The sequence below is a fragment of the Colias croceus genome, chromosome 11 (assembly GCF_905220415.1).
Source record: "Colias croceus chromosome 11, ilColCroc2.1".
NCBI classification, from domain to species: Eukaryota; Metazoa; Arthropoda; class Insecta; order Lepidoptera; family Pieridae; genus Colias; species Colias croceus.
In genome coordinates this window covers 5,975,378-5,998,303 of record NC_059547.1, presented here as the reverse complement: position 1 = coordinate 5,998,303, position 22,926 = coordinate 5,975,378, and the positions used below count along the sequence as shown (strand labels likewise).

At 32.5% G+C, this 22,926-nt stretch overlaps 1 protein-coding gene and 2 long non-coding RNA genes across 4 annotated transcripts; 2 read left to right on the top strand and 1 right to left on the bottom strand.

The window, feature by feature from the left end:
- The first annotated feature begins 4 nt into the window (after positions 1-4).
- LOC123695335 (pH-sensitive chloride channel 2-like) lies at positions 5-22,847 on the top strand. 2 transcript variants are annotated; one of them, XM_045641160.1, is made up of 8 exons: positions 5-182; positions 18,781-18,967; positions 19,052-19,364; positions 19,452-19,607; positions 19,700-19,855; positions 20,227-20,392; positions 20,598-20,799; positions 21,088-22,847. In XM_045641160.1, exons 1-8 carry the CDS (start codon positions 118-120, stop codon positions 21,340-21,342), a joined length of 1,500 nt encoding a protein of 499 aa, XP_045497116.1. In that variant the 5' UTR covers positions 5-117; the 3' UTR covers positions 21,343-22,847. The 2 variants fall into 2 exon arrangements, with proteins under 2 accessions (XP_045497116.1, XP_045497115.1); XM_045641159.1 differs by having other exon boundaries at positions 19,452-19,613.
- Positions 1,545-2,812, bottom strand: LOC123695365. The gene is made up of 3 exons (XR_006751921.1): positions 2,707-2,812; positions 2,136-2,375; positions 1,545-1,647 (listed from the first exon to the last, which is right to left on the bottom strand). It is a non-coding gene; the product is annotated as an uncharacterized LOC123695365 (long non-coding RNA).
- On the top strand, positions 1,668-3,007 carry LOC123695369. The gene is made up of 2 exons (XR_006751925.1): positions 1,668-2,155; positions 2,248-3,007. It is a non-coding gene; the product is annotated as an uncharacterized LOC123695369 (long non-coding RNA).
- Positions 22,848-22,926: the final 79 nt, after the last annotated feature.

Below are 22,926 nucleotides of genomic sequence, written 5' to 3'. Positions count from 1 at the left end.
TATCAGTAAAAACAGCCTCCATCCTTTTACAGTAGTGGTTAATCGATCAAGCGAAGCGCACGGTCCGCGAACCGCGCGCATTGATTTTCTTTAATAGTGTTTAAATGAATTAAAATCATGATAATTTATAAAGTTTTATTGTGTTTATTAATTTCCAGTGGTGCATTAGGACAAAAGTCAACGTAAGTTTTCATTTTGAATTGCGAATAATGTCCTCTCATTATATATCTTCATACTGCATTTTTTATATCTTCTCTCTACATATAAAATTCTCGTGTCTCAATGTTAGGTAGGTCCTCAAAACGGCTGGATCGATTCTCATGAAATTTTATGTGCCTATTGGGTAGATCTGAGAATCGGGCAGCATCTATTTTCATCACCTTATAGCGATAAGAGTAAGGCAGAGTAACGGTAGCCGGGACAGTATAAAATAATATTTTATTTGGTAAAAAGCAGTCAGCGGATACTAATAATAGAGCTTCTAAATATAATTTTATTTCATTAACTTCGAAAATTTGCGCAGACGCATATTTCATATCTAACTCTTGCTTTGTATACCTATAACATAACTACATTTCATTTAAAAGAGAACAATGGGCAATCTCTTACATATATGCAATAACGGCCTAATATTATTGTGCCTAAATAGCTGTACCTTGTTGTACCCACTGTCAACACGTGTGATCGGATAATGGTATATGGGTTTGTAGACTATCAGAAAATCGCATAAAGAATGTACATATAGAGAAACTAAGAACATATTATTTCCCTTGGAACTACTTGCGGGAAATACAGAATACGAAATATGTCACTGTAGTTATACAAATTTTCAAACTAGCTATTAAATAAAATAATATAAGGTAAATAGGTGCGTAGGTACGTATTGGTACCTACAATATTTTCGAATACATTAAAATTGGAAAATATAGATATTTTAATTACTGCATCATCTGAATTTTTGGACTTGTTATCCTCCGGTTAATTATATTTTTTTGAGATATCCTTTACCAATCAAAGTTTGATAACGGTTTACATTCATAGACTCGTCCTATTAATTAATTCATAGTAGACGAGTATTTTATTAACTACTTTCGATAGACGTACTTATGTCGATGTCTATTTAGCAGGCGTAGGTATATTTTCGTCCATACTTGAAAGATATTCAAATGCAGTCGATTCTATAAAAATTATGCTAGCTGCCCCGGCAAACATCAGGACACCCTTATAACTTAAAAAAAAGATTACCACCGATTCAGTCCTGCCGAAAATACATTATAAATACTTAGAAGTTTCATTAAAATCGGTCGAGCCGTTTCTGATGAGTGTGCCGTAAGAATAGACTAGTGTAAAACATTTTTCCTTAGGTGGGGTTCAGTTTTTTTTAAAATAGTGGCTTAAATGAGATTTAAGGTGATCGTGAAACGTAATTGTCGGACGGTTAATACTTACTTACTCTTAAGTTTTTTTTTAATATTTCAACAATTAACTCAATGGCGTAACTAAATTCGCAATTATCATAATCAGAGCATTTTTATAACTTCGGACTCTTTAACCTCGTAACGCCCAGGCTATTTTTACCAAACATTGGCTTGCAGCCCAAGTACCTTTTAAAAGGTTCACATGGTGCGGACCCAGAGGTGATGAAATCTAAAAAAAGTGACTTTTTATTTCCGTATGAGCGTGGGATTTTTTCTGCATGTAAATGTATGTCAGTGGAAGGTTTTGAGACACTAAATAACCCCAAATTCGTTATTCTTTATTTAGGCATATGGGCTTTAATGTATTACAAAACCCGATTTCGCAAAATTCGTATTTTTGATATTATTGATTAGCGGTAGACAATATAGGGTTTATTTTATATTACAAAAAACAATGAACATAAATATTTGGATTAATACATGTCTTCCAAAATTTTAATGACCAAAAATATATCTCACACTTACAATCTGAGAAAAAAATATCAATTTTTGAACAATTTGCTCATTATTTTCTGTACTTATTATTTTTAAAGGCTAGTTTATCACGTGTTTTAGGATTTCTATCAGAAGAAATCCACTTCCAACAGATTACAGAAGCAAAAATTAACAAGTTTCTAAATGGGACCCAAAAACACTATAAAATAGTAACCCATATACCTTTTAAAATCAGAATGATAGTAGGTAAATTGATATAATATTTCTATAGAACTTTTAAATACTTAATTTTGCAAATAAGAGTTGGTTTTTAATAAAAAACTATTATTTTCAGATTCTTCAGAACTGGAAGAGCTTTCTTGGTTTTGGTTTATCTTGTAATCCTCATCTCTAAATAGTTCATACTTTTCTATATCTGACTGATTTAAGCTTCATCTATTTGCTCATCTCTCATTGGGTTACCTGAAAAGGATAGGTACTAAAAGATTCTGTGACAGACTAAATAATTTACTTTATATTATGAAGGAGAAAACGGTCTAAATCATAAGTTGCAAAGGGAAATCAAATTGATTAGTGGTTTATTCCCTTATACCTTTTAAAATCCAATAATATGTTAATACTCTTATACCTTCTAAAAGGTATCCAGATTTTACGAGGTTATTTTACACGCATATTCTTTATTTTCGCGTAAATCTAAATGTAATTATAATATTTACTTATTTGTCAACAAGCAGAGTAAGATACTCTCAGTTAAAAACCTAAGATTGCATCAATAATCATGGATTGAACTTACCACGTCCTCTAGTCAGTCAAGATGGCCAGACTTTTCGCCGGAAATTACATATATTTTATTTTTCTATTGGCACTATTGCTTAACCATGGACAAAAACATACTTTCCAGTAGCCGGATAAAAAACAGTAATTAGATTTGGCGCGTAATTTAAAATGTTACGGCGTTTTCAAATCAGATACTGTCAGATACCTTTAAAAAGGTACCGTGGGCGTTTATGTCATAAAGTTGGATATCAGCTTGGGCCGGTACCACTATCGAGCTGCATGCCTTTTAATAGGTATCTGGGCGTTACGAGGTTAAAGGAATACGAATTTGAAAAGAGGGTATTACGTTAGTTTTTCCATACTTAGGTACCTATGTATATTTATATTAAATTATTATCATGATATAAATACACCTACAATATGAGGTACGAATTACGATGCAGGATTCTGTGGAATAATACCAAGTAACTAAGTAGTTTGTTACCTTGCCGAAACGGCTCAAACGATTTTGATAAATTAGAATGACGAATTGAAATTGTATCGTGATAGCAAATACTACGTGTGATACGTCTCCAAAGTGGTACCCACCACAGAACTTCGATATAGTTCTGTGGTACCCACTATAGCCACTAGGTGAATTGGAGCGGACTGAGCGCAGCGAAAAGAATTGATATATCCAGACTAAATAATCTTATATATTATATTACTTTTATATTATGATATATCATTATTATCCTATATAAGTATATAGGTAGCTATGCAGGCGACACGCATACCAAAATAAATATTTATATTTGGTATCTGATACCTAATCATTTCCTTTTTAGCTACCTATTTTATTTTTAGTTTTCGGCATTTGTTTTTCTTATAAGTATATATTAACCGAATTTGGATATAAATGACGTCGTTTACGTATATACAAAAATTTATAAGTATATGTTAATATATTAACCAAGCAATATCAACTAAATATACATAGTTCGGACTTTATGTATATCCGTATAGCATATTTTACATACCTATTTCAATAATAATTTAATTAATATCGAAATTTGATTAGGTATGTGTGTTATCGGTGGTAAGTATAATGTTGTTGTAATTATTGTGAACACTACACAAGTGCGCAAGGTTAATTTAAATAATAAGTAAGTTCCATTTGATGCCACTTACAAATAATATCAATAGTATCTATATAAATTAAATTCTATTTAAGCTTATATTTTATTGATATTATACTTGTTACTCTTTCGACTTCCACGCAAATACTACTGAACCGATCAGAATGAAATTTGGTTGGTGGCTGAAGTCCCAGAATAAGATATACTTATGCTACTCTTTATCCCGGAAATCCCACAGGAACAGGGACTATACTGATTATCTTCTCTAGATTATCCACAGATTGTCTATTATTTTAATACCCATGTGACATGTCACTAATTGCAAAGGGATGTCATTTAAAATATATTTTTATCGACTATTTTTTGTAGTACCTAGTTATCATCATACAAAAACTTAATATTTTCCCGGATAAGGTTTGCTTCATGTCCATAGATGTATATTGTTAATAAGAGTCCCACGATTTCTATCCATCAGAATACTTAGGTAATTAACAAATGGCTAATTAGTACGAACAATATATGATGACGATAAAGTTAAATACATGCAATAAGTAGGTAATAATGCAAGATAATACCACGAAACAAGAAACAGGTGCAATGTTTCAGTTAAATGTTTCTGCTACATAAGTGACAAAGTACATTCCCATAAAGCACATTGTGTGCTGAAATAAATATAATTTATCTCTTGTTTTAAGAAAAATAATTTACAGAAATACATACCTACTTAAAATATATCAAACAAACAAAATACTTTATTGTGCACCAGGACATAAAAATTACAAAAGCAAATCCATACTAATATTATAAATGCGAAAGTAACTCTGTCTGTCTGTCTGTTACTCAATCACACCTTAACTACTGAACCAATTTGCATGAAATTTAGTTTCTCTAAACTAAATTAAATTAAATATCTCTATATTTTGATACCCGAGAAAGGACATAGGCTACTTTTTACCCCGGGAAATAGCATAGGTTTTATCCCGGAAATCCCAAGGAACTATGCGGGTTTTTCTTTCAATGCGCGGACGAAGCTGCGGGTGGAAACTGGAAAGCTAGTAGTATATAAAAGAAAGAGACAGTTGAGCACAACAGGCGGTCTTATCGCTAAGACAGCGATCTCTTCCAGACAACAGTCCAATCTATCCTGGATTATGGATACGAAATATTTCGTACTAAAAACAATAATTTGTGTCTTTTACATTAATTACCTATATCAATCACACACAGCTGTCAAAAAATTTTGAAAATAGTCCAGTAGAGATTTGACTTTGACTCTGACGAGCCGGGATTTGAACCCGCGTCTTCCGCCGTACCGTGGCAATTGCCGGAGCTCTCGGCCACCCGTGATCCTTTCTCAAGAATCAGAAAAACATAAAGAAATAAGAATTTGCAATTATGGCTGTAATCACAGTTATTAGCCGAATTTATTATAGCGTGGGGACTGGGGTGATGATCACAAAAAATAGAAGAAATTCGATTGCCGAGGTGTTGTGTGTGTGTGTTCATGAGCGCGTTCAAACAAACAAGCCAAATCCTTCAGCTTTTAATAATATAATAGTTTAGATTATAATATATGTAATATATGTATAGGTAATCTAGATTTATATATTATTATTTTGAAAATTATATTTACACACAAATTTATTTTGAAAAAAAAAACGACGTGTGGCACTCGGGGACTGCCGCGGTAAAGTTATTGCATGCTATGCATTCAAGCCACACCTCCGCCCGTCAGAGTGGGGAGCGTGAGGTTTTTTTCGTTACGGAATTTCTCGATTCGGTCCCCGCGCTCAAGGCCCACGTTAGAAGCTATGCAGAATCGGTTGCCAACCGCGGCCCGCGGGCGTCTGATGCTCTGAAAATTACTATTAGATAGTTTCAGACGATATCCTCGGATTAATTCCATCTCGCTTATAAACTGATAAGAATGTTTCGTGTGCAGAATTAATCTGTTAATTACCTACGTTGACTATAAGGCTTGATAACCCATTAAATTTGACAACGTAAGGTACCGTACCGATGTTACTGCGGTTTTATGATGAGGAAATATTTTCTCTATTCAGTGTGTAAATATTTGTGTATTGTTAACTATGGATGAAATTTGTTTTTACTCGTAGCAGTAAACCGCAGTAATAAGTTTTATCATTGATTGTGATAGCATTCGAATAAATGATTACCTATAAAAGATGACATTTTCAAATGAATACTGTAGGTAATAGATTTTGATAATTGTAGGTACCTACTGAATTTTAATCCACCAGGAATATCAAATTCCCAATAAAATATTTCATTTGAAATCTTGCATTATTGATTAAAATTATAGGCACTTTAAAATGCAACGAATTTATTTATGTAATTTCGATCGAATCCTCTTTTTAATCCGTATTTTTTAAATAGTTTTTTTCTGTCTGTTTCTTTATTGTGCGCCGGCTCTACCGGATGGATTCGAATGAAAATTGATATGAGTAGAGCCAAAACTACGATGATGTAATTGAAAAGGATAAGTAGAAATAGATGGATAACACAACAATCGTTAAACCAAAACCATTAATTAATCAATTGTATACCAACGTTGTAAATGGAATTGTGTGGAATTTTCACGAAGATTTTTTCTTTGCTTGTTACCTTTTGCCGTGGTTTATGGTTGCGTGGAAGATTTCACTAATAAGTGATAAAGCCGCCAAATAATTTAATATACTCTTGTCTTCTTCTGTAAGTAGTCCTAAGGTTTCCTGTTTTTACAACGTAAAATTTCCAGACGATCCCGAAAACAGTTTACTGGTTTATATATAAAAGAAGTTTCTGTCATGACAATATGCGTAAGTTTCGAGAATGCTTAGCACAATTATCTTGGAGCGATGTGTTTGAAGAAAGCAATAGCGATGAGGCCTTTGACAAATTTTTATCAACTTTTAGATTATTCTATGAACTATGTTTTCCAGAAATCAGAGTTAAAGTAAGTAACAACTTCGCCAAATTGGATTACAAAAGGGCTTAGAACAGCATGTAGGCACAAACGCTCTCTTCTGAATAATTACTATAGAAATAAACATTGTGAGAAAAAAACAAGTTACAAAAAATACACTAAGTTATTAAAAAAATGTATTCAAGCTTCAAAAGTAATAACAAATATGGCATACTTAAAAAGGTCAAAGAATAAATCGAAAGCTACGTGGAATATTATAAAAGATAAAGTGGAGAGGGAAAAATCCTGTGATAGCATAGGAAGTATAATTCAAAACAATGTTACAATTACAGATCCAAATGTTGTCGTTAACGTTTTCAACAACCATTTTAGTAACACAAATCTAAACAAAACCTATAAAAAGTGTAATAACTTCAGCAATATACACTCAGTGAACTCTTCTATTTTTCTTATGCCCTGCACACCTATGGAAGTATCTAAAGCAATCACATCACTAAATAACACCAAAGCTGTTGGATATGACTCAATAACGACTGAAGTTCTAAAATTTTGTAAAGAGCAGGTAGCTAATGTTCTATCATACTTAATAAATCTCTCTTTCACACAAGGAATATTCCCTAGCAGCCTGAAGATATCAATAGTTAAACCACTGTTTAAAAAAGGAAAAAAGGAAGACGTTGCAAATTATAGACCTATAACATTAATCCCTGTCATGGCTAAAGTTTATGAAAAAATTATGCACCACAGAATAAGCGAGTTTCTAAAAAAATTTAACATCATTAAAACTGAACAATGTGGCTTTCAAAAAAATAAAACTACCACACTAGCTGCATTTTCTTTGGTGAAATCCATTGTGGAACAGGTGGATAAACATAATCGGGTAACTGCTGTATTTTTTGACATGACCCGGGCTTTCGATTTTGTAAATCATGACTTACTTCTCTACAAATGCAATCATTACGGTATACGAGGTCTCGCCTTAGAGTGGTTAGAAAGTTACTTACGAAATCGTAAACAAAGAGTTGAAATTTCTCATACCTCAGGTCACAACACAGAGATTTATAAGTCAGATTATAAATATAATGGGAATGGAGTACCGCAAGGGAGCATATTGGAACCTCTTTTGTTCCTATTATGTATCAATGACCTACCTAATGTAATTGTGAATGAGTCTGTTTTATATGCTGATGACGTTTCGGTTATTATTTCGGAAAAGAATGGAGTTGACTTTGAATTTTCAATAAATCATACTATAATAAAGGTAATCCAATGGTTAGAGGATAATGGTTTAAACGTAAACCTAGCAAAAACAAACTACATCCAATTTTATAATAAAAACAAAAACAATATGACTCATCTTAATATACACTATGATGGTAAAACGATTCAAGAAGTTACTGAAACCAAATTTTTAGGCTTAGTTCTCGACCAAAGATGTAGTTGGAAGTCACAGGTTGAATGTGTTAGCACGCGTTTGAATGAATTCGTGTTTGCACTACGGCGTATCCGTAAGACTGTATCTGAAAAAGCTGCTATAGTGGCATATCACGGTTACGTAGCATCAATATTGCGATACGGAATACTTTTGTGGGGGAATTCTGTTAATATTAATAAAGTGTTTTAGCCCAGAAAAAGTGTATAAGAGCCGTAGCGGGTGTCGGTCCTCTTGCAAGCTGTAAGCCAATTTTTCAGCGGCTGAAAATTCTTACACTTCCCGGTATGTACATTTTAGAAACCATAATTTTCGTCAAAAAGCATAATAATTTGTTCACAACCTTTAAAGATAGCTCCCTCTTCATTGCAAGAGACCCGACGCGTTTGCGCATGCCTTTGTGTGGAACTGCGCTCCTTAACAGGAATAGCTATGCAATGGCCATAAAAATCTTTAACCACCTTCCTAAGGAGCTAAGATCACTGCCACTTAGAAAACTGAAATGTCAACTCATAAGATTCCTCGCAGAGCGTTCCTTTTACACAATGGCAGATTACTTCCAATATAAATTTTGAATTGTGATTTTTTTTTTTTGACTTTGTTAATAATAATTGTAGACTTTGAAATGTACCTAATGATAATGTAATAATTGAAATTTTGATTTAAAATTAAGTGACATAATTTGCATGCTGTTAATAACGGCTGAACATGCTGGAACTCAATTGTTACCTGACATCTATGTATACCATGTTCTTTGGCAAATAAATTAATTTGAATTTTGAATTTGAATTTGAATTTTTGAATAAATAAATAATATAAGATTTTATAATAGACTACAAGCCCGCATAGGAAAAAAATATGGGTCAAATGAACCACCAGGGGACATATCTAGAACGATAGCAGAGCAAAAAATAATAAGATTCATCACTATGCCATCACTTGTAATCTGTCCAACTGAGTGCAGATGAGAATTGAAAAGTACAGGTAGACTCGGTAAATTTTGGTCATTTGACCATGTACGGCATTCTTAACCATCGATAGATCCATTAAAAATAATAAGAAACCGCTCAGTGCCGTACAAAAATGGTGGTCCACAAAGTCGGAATTTTTATTTAATTTCCGAGAGTTACCGGGGGTAAATTTGGTCATTTGACCATGTACGGCATCTGTGTCATACTATGCCTATACTGCTTTTAATCCATTATTCCGCAACGCCGTACAAAAATCATGGGGACAAGGGGAAAAAATCGAGAGTTGTAATCCCCTCTCTTTCCCCACTCCAGGGGGTCATTTGACACAACACGAAATAAATTTATTTTTAAAGTATTTTATGCATAGATAATATTTTTTCATGTGCCGTACATTTTCGTTGGTTCAAAGGGGAAAAATCTGAAAAAGAAAAAATCCATATAACGAAATGTTTGCTTTATATTTTGATAATAAAATATAAATATACATTAATATTAAGAAGCTCGAGGTGGTTAATTATCACCTTGGAAAGTCGGAGTCAGGTGGAATGGACTCCGTTAAATTGATGAACTAATAAAGAAGCTATGAACGAAAAGATGTGAATTATATGCAATCAGCCCATGAATACAGGTAAAGTCACAAGCAAATGCTAGTAATATATACATATTCAAAATGTACAAGTAAAGCGCTTTCAAATGATACCAAACACGGCATATTTATCTTAACTTTATTTTTTTACTCTGTATGTTTTGTCCGCTAGAGGGCGCCACATTAGATTTTGTGAAACCCCATATAGCCTTTAGCTAGCTGGTCGCTGGTTATCCAGTGAACAATTCAGACGCTTCTAATGATATGTCATTTGTCGAATTCTGATAAGTAGTTTAGAAGTTACGAGGGAATAGATGAACATACATACATGACCTGTCAAAATCATAACCCTCCTTTTGCTTTGCCGTAGTTGGGTAAAAATATGTTAATGCCGTACTGTATCAAATGGCCATAAAGCACCCTTAAAATTGTAGCTTTCGTCGCTTTCATCAGCCTAAAAGATGTGGTCTGCACAAAAATGTACGGCATCGTTTTTTCCTAATTTATCTATGTTAATACTATTTAAAACAACGAATAAAGTGTAGAAAACTATTATATTTCATTAATCTACGATGTTTAAACTTTTACAAAATTTCTGTTTTTGCATTTCTCTATAACTTTTTTTAGAACGGTTTCTTTTGAACGGCAATACTATACAACAATTGAATTTTACAATATCATGTTAAAAAAAAAGTTCCCGTACAGGGTCAAATGACCTTACAGCTCTTTATATCAAGAATTCGATGAAATTAAGATGATTATTGGTATACATTTAAAAGAACAATTATTTTTTGACGGCATTGCTTTTAATAGTACTTTTGAGTGCTAGATAATGTTTTGGAACCGAAGCCGTACTTAGTCAAATGACCCCCTGGAGTGGGGAAAGAGAGGGGATTGCAACTCTCGATTTTTTCTCCTTGTCCCCATGATTTTTGTACGGCGTTGCGGAATAATGGATTAAAAGCAGTATAGGCATAGTATGACACAGATGCCGTACATGGTCAAATGACCAAATTTACCCCCGGTAACTCTCGGAAATTAAATAAAAATTCCGACTTTGTGGACCACCATTTTTGTACGGCACTGAGCGGTTTCTTATTATTTTTAATGGATCTATCGATGGTTAAGAATGCCGTACATGGTCAAATGACCAAAATTTACCGAGTCTACCTGTACTTTTCAATGCTCATCTGCACTCAGTTGGACAGCTTACAAGTGACGGCATAGTGATGAATCTTATTATTTTTTGCTCTGCTATCGTTCTAGATATGTCCCCTGGTGGTTCATTTGACCCATATTTTTTTCCTATGCGGGCTTGTAGTCTATAAGGTACAATTTCATCTTCTATATTACAATGAATTATGCGGATTTAAAATTTTGCAATTGCTTATGGTTAAAAATGCTAACTTTAAATAAATACAAAATAATAATACTAGTTCTTCCATGACATATTCCGCAAACTATTAGTCATTTTAACTGGAAGTAGTAGCATTTGTTGATTAGTCCATAATTATTTATTATATTAGGAATATAAGTGGATCGATAATATCTACCTCCACAAGGGCTCTATTGACGAAATTACACGACATTAAATTATAGTCGAAAGTAGTGATAAGAGATAATTAGATATGATATTATAAGACATTTTAAGTATATCAAGTATATATTTACTTATGAACATATAACTACATAATGCAATACTACGTAAGCTGTAGAGTAAGTAGGTATATACCTCGAAGCTATTCTCTGACTTTGTTGTGATTAAACATGGCATGGTGGATGGTGATGTTACGTGAACATAATCTAGATGGAAACTCGTTCCACTTAAGCCAATTCAAGATTAGAGTAAATTTATTAGGTATCTTGTTTTGTATTTCCACGCTGCAGATGCCAGATTCCATTATGTTTATTTAATGACCAAAAAACCAACAAGAGCGTCTGAAGATACGGTTCAGTAATCCCGCATTCTTTGCATTCCGTTTATAGATACAAGTTGGATTTAAGATCTAAGAACGTTTGAAATCTAGAAAATCTCATACATAACAAAAGTAGGTAGGTAATATCCTAATAAAATAAAACTTTTTAAATTAGGTTGGGTGTAGGTTATAAAATTGGTGTTGGTTATTAAATTGCTACGCATCTACGACTTAGTTACCTTTGTATCCTACCTACGGATACCAAGAACTAATTACGATAACAACATACAAATATTCTTAAAATTTAAAAGAGAAACTCTGGTGAACATTGCCGTTTACTTTTTTACTAGCACCGTTGTAGATAATTAGTGAGATAGGAAACATTACACTGACCTTAGATCAGTTTTTGTTCGTCAAGGTGCGCTGATAATCTATAGCTAAATTGGGTCTTACTAAAATTTACCTTGTGACATCTAACCAAAGATTGATGATATGCGTAAGTAAAGGCAAAAGTAGTTAAAAGATAATAAAATCGTCTCAGGAACATACATAATACGTGTTAAATCATTCTTACTTGATATTTTCCGACAAGATTGTGACTTAGACCAGATTTACGATATAGCTCTAAAAATAAAAATATTTTAAATAGCAGGTCCTGTGTTTATGATAAATTAGGAAAATTTATCATAAACACAGGACCTGCATAAACACCGTATTTACTATTTAGATAACTATACTGATAGAAAAGTTCTATTTGCTTCTAGATATTTTAGTAAGGCTATTTCTTGAGTTTTCCTTATGACAAGATATATGCTTCCGTTCGTGACTTTGCTGGCGTGGAACCACGTAGGTATATCATCTGCATATATCACCGAAAATGAACTATGAAGTTAAATATGCACATAAGTTAAGTAGGTAGGTATCTAATTTGTTACATCAGAGATGCAGGTCTCATAGTAGGTATTTAACTGGAAACTGTACTTTTTATCAAACATTTTTTGTTCACCAGTTACAATCACATTTTTCTGAAGAATACTAAAATATAACCACTAATTTACTTTCGTTTCTGTAAGCACCTCAATCATTGTATCGCTGACTCGATTTCAATTCAAAGGTCACGAACATGGCTTATCCACTATCAAGGTGTAAAAGGAAATCTACTAAATTAGGTTAACAATTGAATGTTATCAGAATAATTTCAGTTGAAGTTGCTTACGAATGTGCAGTAATCAGACGATTACACGCTATTAAGCATCTAACCTCAACCCGTGTGATGCAATAAGGACAAAGGTATTGACCCTCGTTACGTGCATTATAAATGATAGTGTAGTATATTATAAATGTTTTAAGTCCTTAGCTTTGACATAAATTGTATCAATTGTCTTACAGCTCCTACAAATTCGAGTTCTTTTCCTTAGATATTTTCTTGAAATTATGTTTTTCGTAGAAATTGCAATTTTGGAACCAATTCTGCAGGAAAATAATCAAAAAACTTTACCTTTTGTAGGTCTACTTAACTATTAAGATAATGTTAGAAAACAGTGTGTAAGATATGCTTCAGTATCATTAGGTACCATTCGGCCCATGCTCTTCATGAAACACGCCAATATTCTTATCAACAGTTTAACATCATCTATCATAAAAAAATATTTGGTGGTACCAGACATGCGGAAAATGCCGCACATAAATGTTGGATAGCCCGACCTCTATCGATTGGGAGAGTATGCGGTGCAGTGCCAACTGTCAAAGACGGTCACATGACGGCCCGTCCAGGGTCAAGGCAGAGCGACTATCGCCTCTCGCTAATCCGAGCAGTAATCATTTTTTTTAGATTGCTTACTTAGCTTTTACTACTTATGTAAAGTACTGGGGAATAGAATTCACGATAGATGATGGCTACACACAATAAGCCAAGTAGATATTCTATCGTATTTTTAATAAGTTCATAATATTCATAAATAGTTTCTTACTTATCTTTTTATGTCTAATATTCTAGCTGCTTCAGAAAGCTTGAACGATTTTTAATTTCTATGAACATAATGGTTAGAGATCTAGCACAAAGCTACCTTTATGTATTTGACCAGACCTGGTTTTTTGTGTGTTTATTCTCCTATACCAAGTCACACAAGCCCAGAGTGGTGGACGCGGCGGGCGGTCAGGTAGGTGAAAATTTTTGGCGAATTTTAAATCTATTTGACCACGTCTGCCATTTTGAAAATTGAAAATAGATTATTATTATTATCGGAAAATAAAATGGTAGGTAGACCATTTATCACGCGTTTTACATAATAGTAGATAGTAAATGAGTAGCCAGTATAGGAAGTTTTGTTTAAATATTATTGCAAGGTGGTTTTATTATACCTACACAGTTCTACATACCTACGTAGATTTATATTATAATATTTATATTTAGTATTTGCGTAGTAAATTATTATATCGTTAGTCAAAACTTACTGTTTACTTTTTAGTTTAACGTTTATTTCCTGTAGTAATAAGTAATGCAATATTTTGGAAACGATCATGAGTATTCACGTCTACTAAATTGTTAAAATAAATATTGATATTTTACATGTAAAATAGATTACCTACATAGAACATACGGTGGTCTACCTTTGAATGAAGAGTTGGATCACAGTCGATGTCGGATAGTTAACTACCATGTTTATAGTTACTACTAAGAAAAAATCTTAGTAGAGTAGGTAATTAGGAGGCAGAAAAAACTATTTCAAAATATTAGATGTAAAATTGGCTTGAGCAAAAGCTCATTATCCTTTATCCGCTTATCCTTTCAATTTTTAACTGATAACAAAAGTTATCAGTTAAAAAGAAAAATAATTTATTTAGAGTATTATGGTAATTACGACCTACAAAAACATTCATACATGTACCTAGGCATTATGAAATCACGTTTTCTAGCATGTTGCCATTCATAAAACGTTCCAATTTGGTTAATGAAAGATTGCTATAACAATCTGCAACCATTGCAATTGGTATTAATTGATATTCCATGTGACATTTCCGCGTATATATAACATATGCAAAACCAACCGGTACAAACCATAATGGATGCATCATCATAAACCAACCAACGTTTGTTGTAAAGAAAATTCTTTACAATATTATACAAATAGCCAAGTCATTGTGATGCAGATTTTACGCGTATGTTCGCAGCTCAAGCGATTGCGACCTTTCTACGGAAGGATCACGATTCACGAGTAGTTGCCTGAATGAAATGTAAAATAACTATTTCCAAATCGAATTTCCTGCACTAATAGCCTTGTTATTAAGGTAAAACGCTCGCCGCTTTGTGAACAGAATAACAAATAGATAGCAAAAATCGATTGTCATGTGGGTATTATTGTGCATTGTTCTCGTCCATAAGCTATAAGCTATTTATCTAATATATTTTATAATTTTATCCACTACGATTTGTTAACAATCATAATAGAGAAAATTCTAAGATTTTTGATAAAGTACCTAGGTAGTTACGTGGTAGTACCTACACGAAATACATATGTTAGTTATATAACTAACTAAATCAGTTCTTACGGTCTACTCATTTGCAGGGAAAGTGACATTGATTTATTTTTATTGTATGTTCTTACAAATACCTTCTCAAAGTTTTATCGGAGCTTAATTTTTTTACAATTTCCTTAGATTGAGCTTGAATAATTGACGATTAAAATATGTACCTCCCTAGTACATATTAACTCAATGACCTACGTCGTTATAATATTTCCAATTAAAAAATGCGAGTCAATTTAATTTGGAGAAATAAAATAATAGATATCACCCCAAATTAGTTAAATACAACATTGAATTATCTTATTCTATTATTTTTTTGTAGAAATTTAAATATTTATCTACTTTCTTTTATTACATTATTAAGTAGGTACCTACGTTTAATGTTATTATAGGCATAACAAATTGTTAATCTGTTTAGCTACTTACTATTATAATAATAATTGTTATTACTAAAGAGAAGACTATGTAATTATGATCGAGTATAGTAAAGAGCTTTATTTGTCGAATTACCTATATAATCTAATTTATTAGGTACCTACTTACCTACCACTCTTGCCTAGGCGCGTGAAACGCGATTTTGTAGTAATATTATGCTAGTGAGATAAAATCTTTTCCTAACAAACAAATGATGACAGATTACATACTTAATAACCATAAATATTATAGATTATCTTCTAATAAAACGTTGGCGTTTGATTTAGTAAGTACACGAGATAAAAATTAAGTATATTGTGTTTGTAAGGTACGTACCTACGTAGGTACCTACTTTGTACACACATTTTTATTTCATCAAGGACAACTAATATAAACAATACGTTTAAATTTATTGATGTATTAAGTTTAAGGACGATTAAAGAGGTTAGATTACGATATAATATGAGATTTGGAATTGCCACATGCCACAGCTGTAAAAGCTTTTGTTACATAGAAGCTGTTTTTCTTTTTTATTTTGATTATATTGTAATTATGTGGCGATAATAGGCAGGTATCTGAATCTTTTTTAATATTTTACGTACCTACCTATATCATAAAATCCCAATAGGATAAACACAATGTGTGTGTTCTAAAATAGAATGTTAACTAAATATAGTTTAACCTAGTAAGGGTAATTAAGATAATAATTAGAATAAATAAAGATTAAATGAGGCAGGAGTTATACGACTCATGTTTAAATAGTGATTCAGAAGTTACTTTAAAGTATAATATAAAATATTCTCAGAATATGACGTGGGTGATATTTTAGCCTATAGTTACATATTTTAATTAGGCTAGGTACCTACCTTACTTTTAATTTATAATATCACAGGTATTATATAAATATCATAATTAGTTCAGGATCCATCGCCCATTTTTGCAAGTGATTACTATAAGCTAATTTTCCGTGAGTAGCTTTGCTAACAGAGGTAACAAGCTATACTTACAATTTTTTGATTTGATGGTTCTCAATAAATATTTGAGAACTGAAGAATAATTGAACTGAGAAATAAAAATGTTGTGCGGTTTTATGAAACCACGGTAGGTAGGTACCTACCTAAAAGTGAAACTTTTTTTCACACTATATCTAGACATTTAACTAAAAACTGAACAACTTTTCCCAAAGAACATATTTTGTCAAATTCCAATAAAATATTATTTAGTTACTTTCGCAAATGCGAAAATTGTCATTGTAAATTTATGATAAAAACTATACTTAGGGAAAATCAAATACATTTTAGTGATTTTATTCTTCCATTTTTTTGCATGCCGTACGGCCGTGTGTAAGCGAGAGGGAATGCTAAGCGCCGCCATTGAAGATTCGTTTCTTTATTGAACTGCGTTATACCTACCTTTATTTTTATATTTAGAAGGTGTGCGTGTTAAAATTTATTACTCGGAAATACAGATTTACTTACTCTACTAATTAAATAATTATATTACTTATATTATTATGGGTCTTTAATATGATAAATTACTGCAACAAAGATACTGGTTTATATTTGCATAGATGATAATTACAATAAGAACGGTAGTGCAAGCGACTTGTTAATTATAAGAAAATATTTAAGGCAATTTTTATAGCACACTTTTAATAAAGGCAATCTTTTTGTCATCTTCTACTATATAAAATAATTCGGGTTTTCCTTCCTGACGCTATAACATAACTCCAGAACGGACCAACAGATTTCCACGGTTTTGCATTCATTGGAAATACCTAGCAGGTAGTAATACGTCTTATCGGTTATCATATTCTGAGAATATTTTATATTATACTTTAAAGTAACTTCTGAATGACTATTTAAACATGAGTCGTAGAAAGGTTTCGGGCTCCGTGAGGTTTATAGCAAAGAAAAGGCTGGTGGCGAAACGGAGTTCGCCCGGTTTGCTAGTTGTCTAATAAAAATGTTCTAGAATTTAGTTTAATTTTATTTTTAAAGAATTAACACGAACGATAAAAAAGAAAAAAAATGATGTAGGTTAGGATAATTATCTTGTCTTGTTCTTTTTAATTATTGTTTTTTTAATAAGTATCGTTCTGTGATCATTTCGATATTACTTACGTAGGTATGTTCTTAATCTTACAAGTTCATACAATCTTACAACATTCAATGAGCAAACTTTACTTAACAAAGGATGTAGAAGAAAGACTTCAAATATTCCTAAATGATAGTATGATAAGCTATATGTATATGATAATTATACACATGGTGAAAAGATTAGCTATTAATCTTAGAGCAAATCTAGTTAATACTTAGCGAATTGTTTGGTCGAATGTTATCAGGGGCAAATATTAGTCGAAGTGTTCATAGCTTTAAACGACCTTGCGGCATGGCTTCGTAAATGTATCATTACCTATATTATTCACAGAAAGAGCAGTATAAATATTGAATATCGCTTAAAGAGAAATAGTTTTACACCTAATTAGGATCACAAAGCAATTACGAGAACAAACGTGATCTAACATAATTCGTGCCGGCGCGGCCGCGGCGTTACGAGAAGCGATAAAATATAATATTATCTAGCTAATAGATATATTTTCGTAATTTTAACCGTGATATTTTCATAATTAAACATCATGAATTCATTCAAATTTTAGAACATCCGATTTTATGATTCCATAAAATCGGATGTTCTAAAATTTGAATGAATTCATGATGTTTATCCGATTCTATGATTAGAACATTCCGACTCTATAAACAGAAAAAAATTATAACATTGTGTTTGTGTTTCTGGTGATTTAGAAGGGAATGACATGCCTACACAGTTACACACATTGGATTGATGATACAGAACAATAAAAAAATACTTGTTATTTGTGATGACTAATCTCAAATATGCGACAAATCTTTCAGAAAGGATGTTTATAATTTTGTGTAAAAAATATATAGACTTAAGATTACGGTGCTTTACAAATACCTACCTACATAATGAAACGAAACGTATATGCTTTTCATATATGGTTGCTTAGATTAAAGTGTTTTATTTACAAATGCTATGACGTTTTTCTTACGTGTTATTATGTACATACCTATGTAGAGAGTTTTCTTTGGAATTAATTGATAAAAGTGGGACCGATATATACCTATAGTTGCAATTATAATTAGGTTATTATTGATAATTTTTATTCATTTATTTTCAGGCCAGTTCCTGAATGTCCTGCTCTTGAGAAAGGCGATACATACACGCAGTCCGAATTCCTCTCGCGACTGGCTCATGAGTGTCGTTACGATAGACTGCTACTGCCAACGTATCAAACAGGCGATGTCGTATACGTGCATGCAAGCGCCTATGTTTATTTTATACAGCCAGCTGAAGCCCATGACTTGGTAAGCTTTGACAATTGGAGTCTAAAGGGAGGTGAATATAAAATAAAACATGCCTCTAAATTTTGATACCATAATATTTTACAGAATTTCAAATTACATTTTCTTCTACAACTACGATGGACTGATCCAAGGCTGGCTTATGCCCTGTATTCTCCTGAACGCACGAAAATTATAGGAGAGAATGACTTACGATCACGGATATGGGTACCCCATTTGTACATGTCCAACGAACAGTCGTCGAGCTTGATGGGAACAGATAGCAAGGACGTCCTTATATCGATCGCACCCGATGGCGAGGTGCTATTCAGTCGACGAATGCAGGCAGTTCTATACTGTTGGATGAATCTTCAAAAATTCCCATTTGATGACCAAAAGTGTTCCATGAATTTAGAAAGCTGTACGTATTTACATAGGCAACTTATGGTTAGAATTTTTATTAAATTTAAATAAATTTTCAGGAAACTTAAATATTTAAATTTTACAGGGAAATATAACGCATCGATATTACGACTGATGTGGGAAAAGGACAACCCAGTTCGCCTGTCTTCCGAATTGCACTTAACAGAATATTCATTACTTGACTATTGGACCAACGAGTCCGTAGTCCGAGGCGACATTGTTAACATGAGACAGGGTGGAGGTAGATGTAATGTCAATTTTGTATGTTGTGCCGTTGCTTATTTTTTATATATTCTACACAAAAAAAATCACTAATGTATTATTTATTTTCAGCGGGCAATTACAGCGCATTGAAGTTTACCTTTAAATTGGGACGTGAAGTCGGTTACTACCTCATGGATTATTTCATCCCCTCGATGATGATAGTCGCAATGTCATGGGTTACATTCTGGTTGCAGGCAGATGCTTCAGCGCCTAGAATTACATTAGGTAGGTACTTGATAAAACCATTTTTATGGATTGTGAATACTAAAACTTTATGCATTACATCTGTTTAAGGAAAATAGGCATAAGATACCATTTACCAAGAAATTGTGTTAAGGGAACTTTTTTACCTATCAACCTGACTCACATGTTAAACTGTATGATCTAATTTGTGAACATGAACGTATTACGTAAATTACCTTTTTTACAGTGGGGAAATCTTCCAAAGATACCCACGGCCCCCGGGGAAGGAGCCGTGGGTTATGTCGGATTCTTACCGACTAAAACATTACGTAAATTACCTGGGTACTCCTGGTTTTTTCCTTATTTAGATGAATAATGTATATTGTATATTCTAATGTTATTTAATCTTTTAGGTACCAGCACGATGTTATCGTTCATAACACTTGCATCATCTCAAGCAAAGACTCTTCCGAAAGTATCCTACATTAAAGCTAGTGAAATTTGGTTCCTGGGTTGCATTGGTTTCATCTTCTCAGCTCTAGTTGAATTTGCCTTCGTCAACACAATATGGCGCAGGAAGTACGTTGTTAATTTAATATTTTAAAATACCTTACGCAGTTCTTGTAATTGTACATTTTTAAGCCATTTTAATGGGTGTTTACTAACCAAAATAATCATGATAATATTGTTAAATACATACATATTATATATACTTATTGGTGGTTCTATTTTATTTCAAATTCAAATTTAACGTGATTTTCTAAACATAAAATACCAATTCTAGGAAAGTGGTGAGCCTGAAGAAAGTAAATAGCAAATACATACTGAAGAGCACATTAACCCCGCGGCTGGCTCGCAAGGAGTTACAGAAGGAGCTACAGGAATCTTCCCCTCAACTCAGCAAGTCACGGTCCTGCTCTTCTTTACAACAAGAGACTAGCAGCGATCCGGCTGGACCCGGATATAATAATTACCTTACTGTACACGTAAGTTTTATTGTTTTACAGAATAAATATTTGTAAGTATTAATGTCACGTTCACATTATATTCTTAATTATTTATAAAAATATTGTCGCTATTATTAAGATTCTCTTCGTATGCTGGTTTTCCATAATTACTCATTTCTTTTAAAATTTCGCTCATTATCAATAACCTATCTCTACATTTTTTTAACCTGTTATATCAATGTAATTTATTGATTTCCCCCATTTCAAAGAGATCAAAATTAAATAAATACCTACACACTTATACTGATTTAATTATTATACTTTCAGAGTTTCCCATCTGCCATGAACTTGCCTACAATCACTACACAGAGTTACGACGACCTGGTCACTAGGGCGGTTGGTGGTCGACGTCACAACAACTCCGGCAGCGAGGGGTCGGACGAGCCCCCGAAACACCACACCTGGACACAAATGACTCCACAAGAAATCGCCACGTGGATCGACAAACGCTCCCGAGTCTTGTTCCCCCTACTTTTCGTATTCTTTAACGTACTTTACTGGACATTCGTGTATTGTCTGTGATTTGCATTCGTTCGCTATTTGCGGAATTGTTCCTAAGCATCTCAAGTTGTTCTGAGATTCATTGGTGCTCATTATACAATAATAGCACTTTGTCATAGCGTTTATTAGCATTTATTATTCATGAATGTAATAATGTACTTAGATACTTATTACATTCTATATTATATTGTAATGTACAAGTATGTACTTACTCGTCTCGAATAGACACACCAGATAAATGAATATAAATAGAATAAATTCCCAAAAATCCTTTCATCAGCGAAAAGATCACGCCGAAAGAACAATAGAAAATATTTATTTATATGAATTGAATATATTATTACTTTGAATAATTACTAAGTATATAATGACTTATCATTATTTCATAAAAATAGTATCATCTACATTCTACATAGCTAAATTGTTTTAGAAAAAGAAATTGAATTCTAACGGAGCTTACAATTTTACTGTGACATATTATGCGTATGTCGCACACTATGGTCGAACACCTATTTAGAATTCTAATAGTTGCTCTTGCGCGCTAGCTCTAAGGGTTTTATTGAAAATAATGTAATCTAATTGGCCCTGAAAAAGACCTTATTTTTTATCTATGGGTGCTTATTTATTCAGTAAATATACTACTAACTGCTGTTATCAACACTGCTCGGTGCTCCGTACAGGCTTGACCGCTTGGCCGATTTTTATACATACTTTTTCTACAAATAAAATATTTCAGTTATAGACTTTAATGTAAGTAGTATGTTATGCAGCAGGTCTGATAGATCGTGGCCCTGAATAATTTATCCTGATAAAATGTATCCTGGCTGAACCATGTTTGCCAGGATAGCTATAGTATTAGGTATAATATAGATGGTATTTTCATATATCTAATGCTATAATAAGCCCTCTCAGCTACACCGTCTATTGCTAGGATAAACATCTTTCATCTTATAAGAGTAAAGATGAGGTATTTTACTTTTTGAATTAATATATTTGGATACCGCTGTGAGATTAGATTTTGGCAACGTCAAACGATTTTCATGATTTTCATTCATATAAAGTTGGATAACATAAGGCATAGCTATATTTATGGTTAGTTTATATCGTAATAATATATAATTATACATTATGTGATATTTGTAATGTTTATACCCATTTGACGCCAAAGCCCTTATACATTTTGTACAGATTTCGAATATCTCATAAGTACGTATTAAGACAGATAAGTATAATTTCAAATTTGTGAACAATCTATATATTTTAAATATATTATCGTTGTTGTGTAATAAATAAATATTTATTGTAGTGTTTATTTATTTATTTTTTACTAAGGATCGATAATTGTACCTATTGTATTATTGTAGCCATATTTTAGATAATAATAAGTAGAGCTTAGATGTAACAGTATGGATTATGATGAATATTTTTTACCTACTGGGTGAAGAAAATATGATCTTAATTTTTTAACCGTAATTTACGAGAATGTCTTGTCATTTAGATATCTAATAAAAATAAGAAAAATGTAAGTATGTGTTTTCATTACAGTTTTTATTAACACAATCACCCTAATTTACTGATGAAACAAGCAAACACCATTTGCATTTT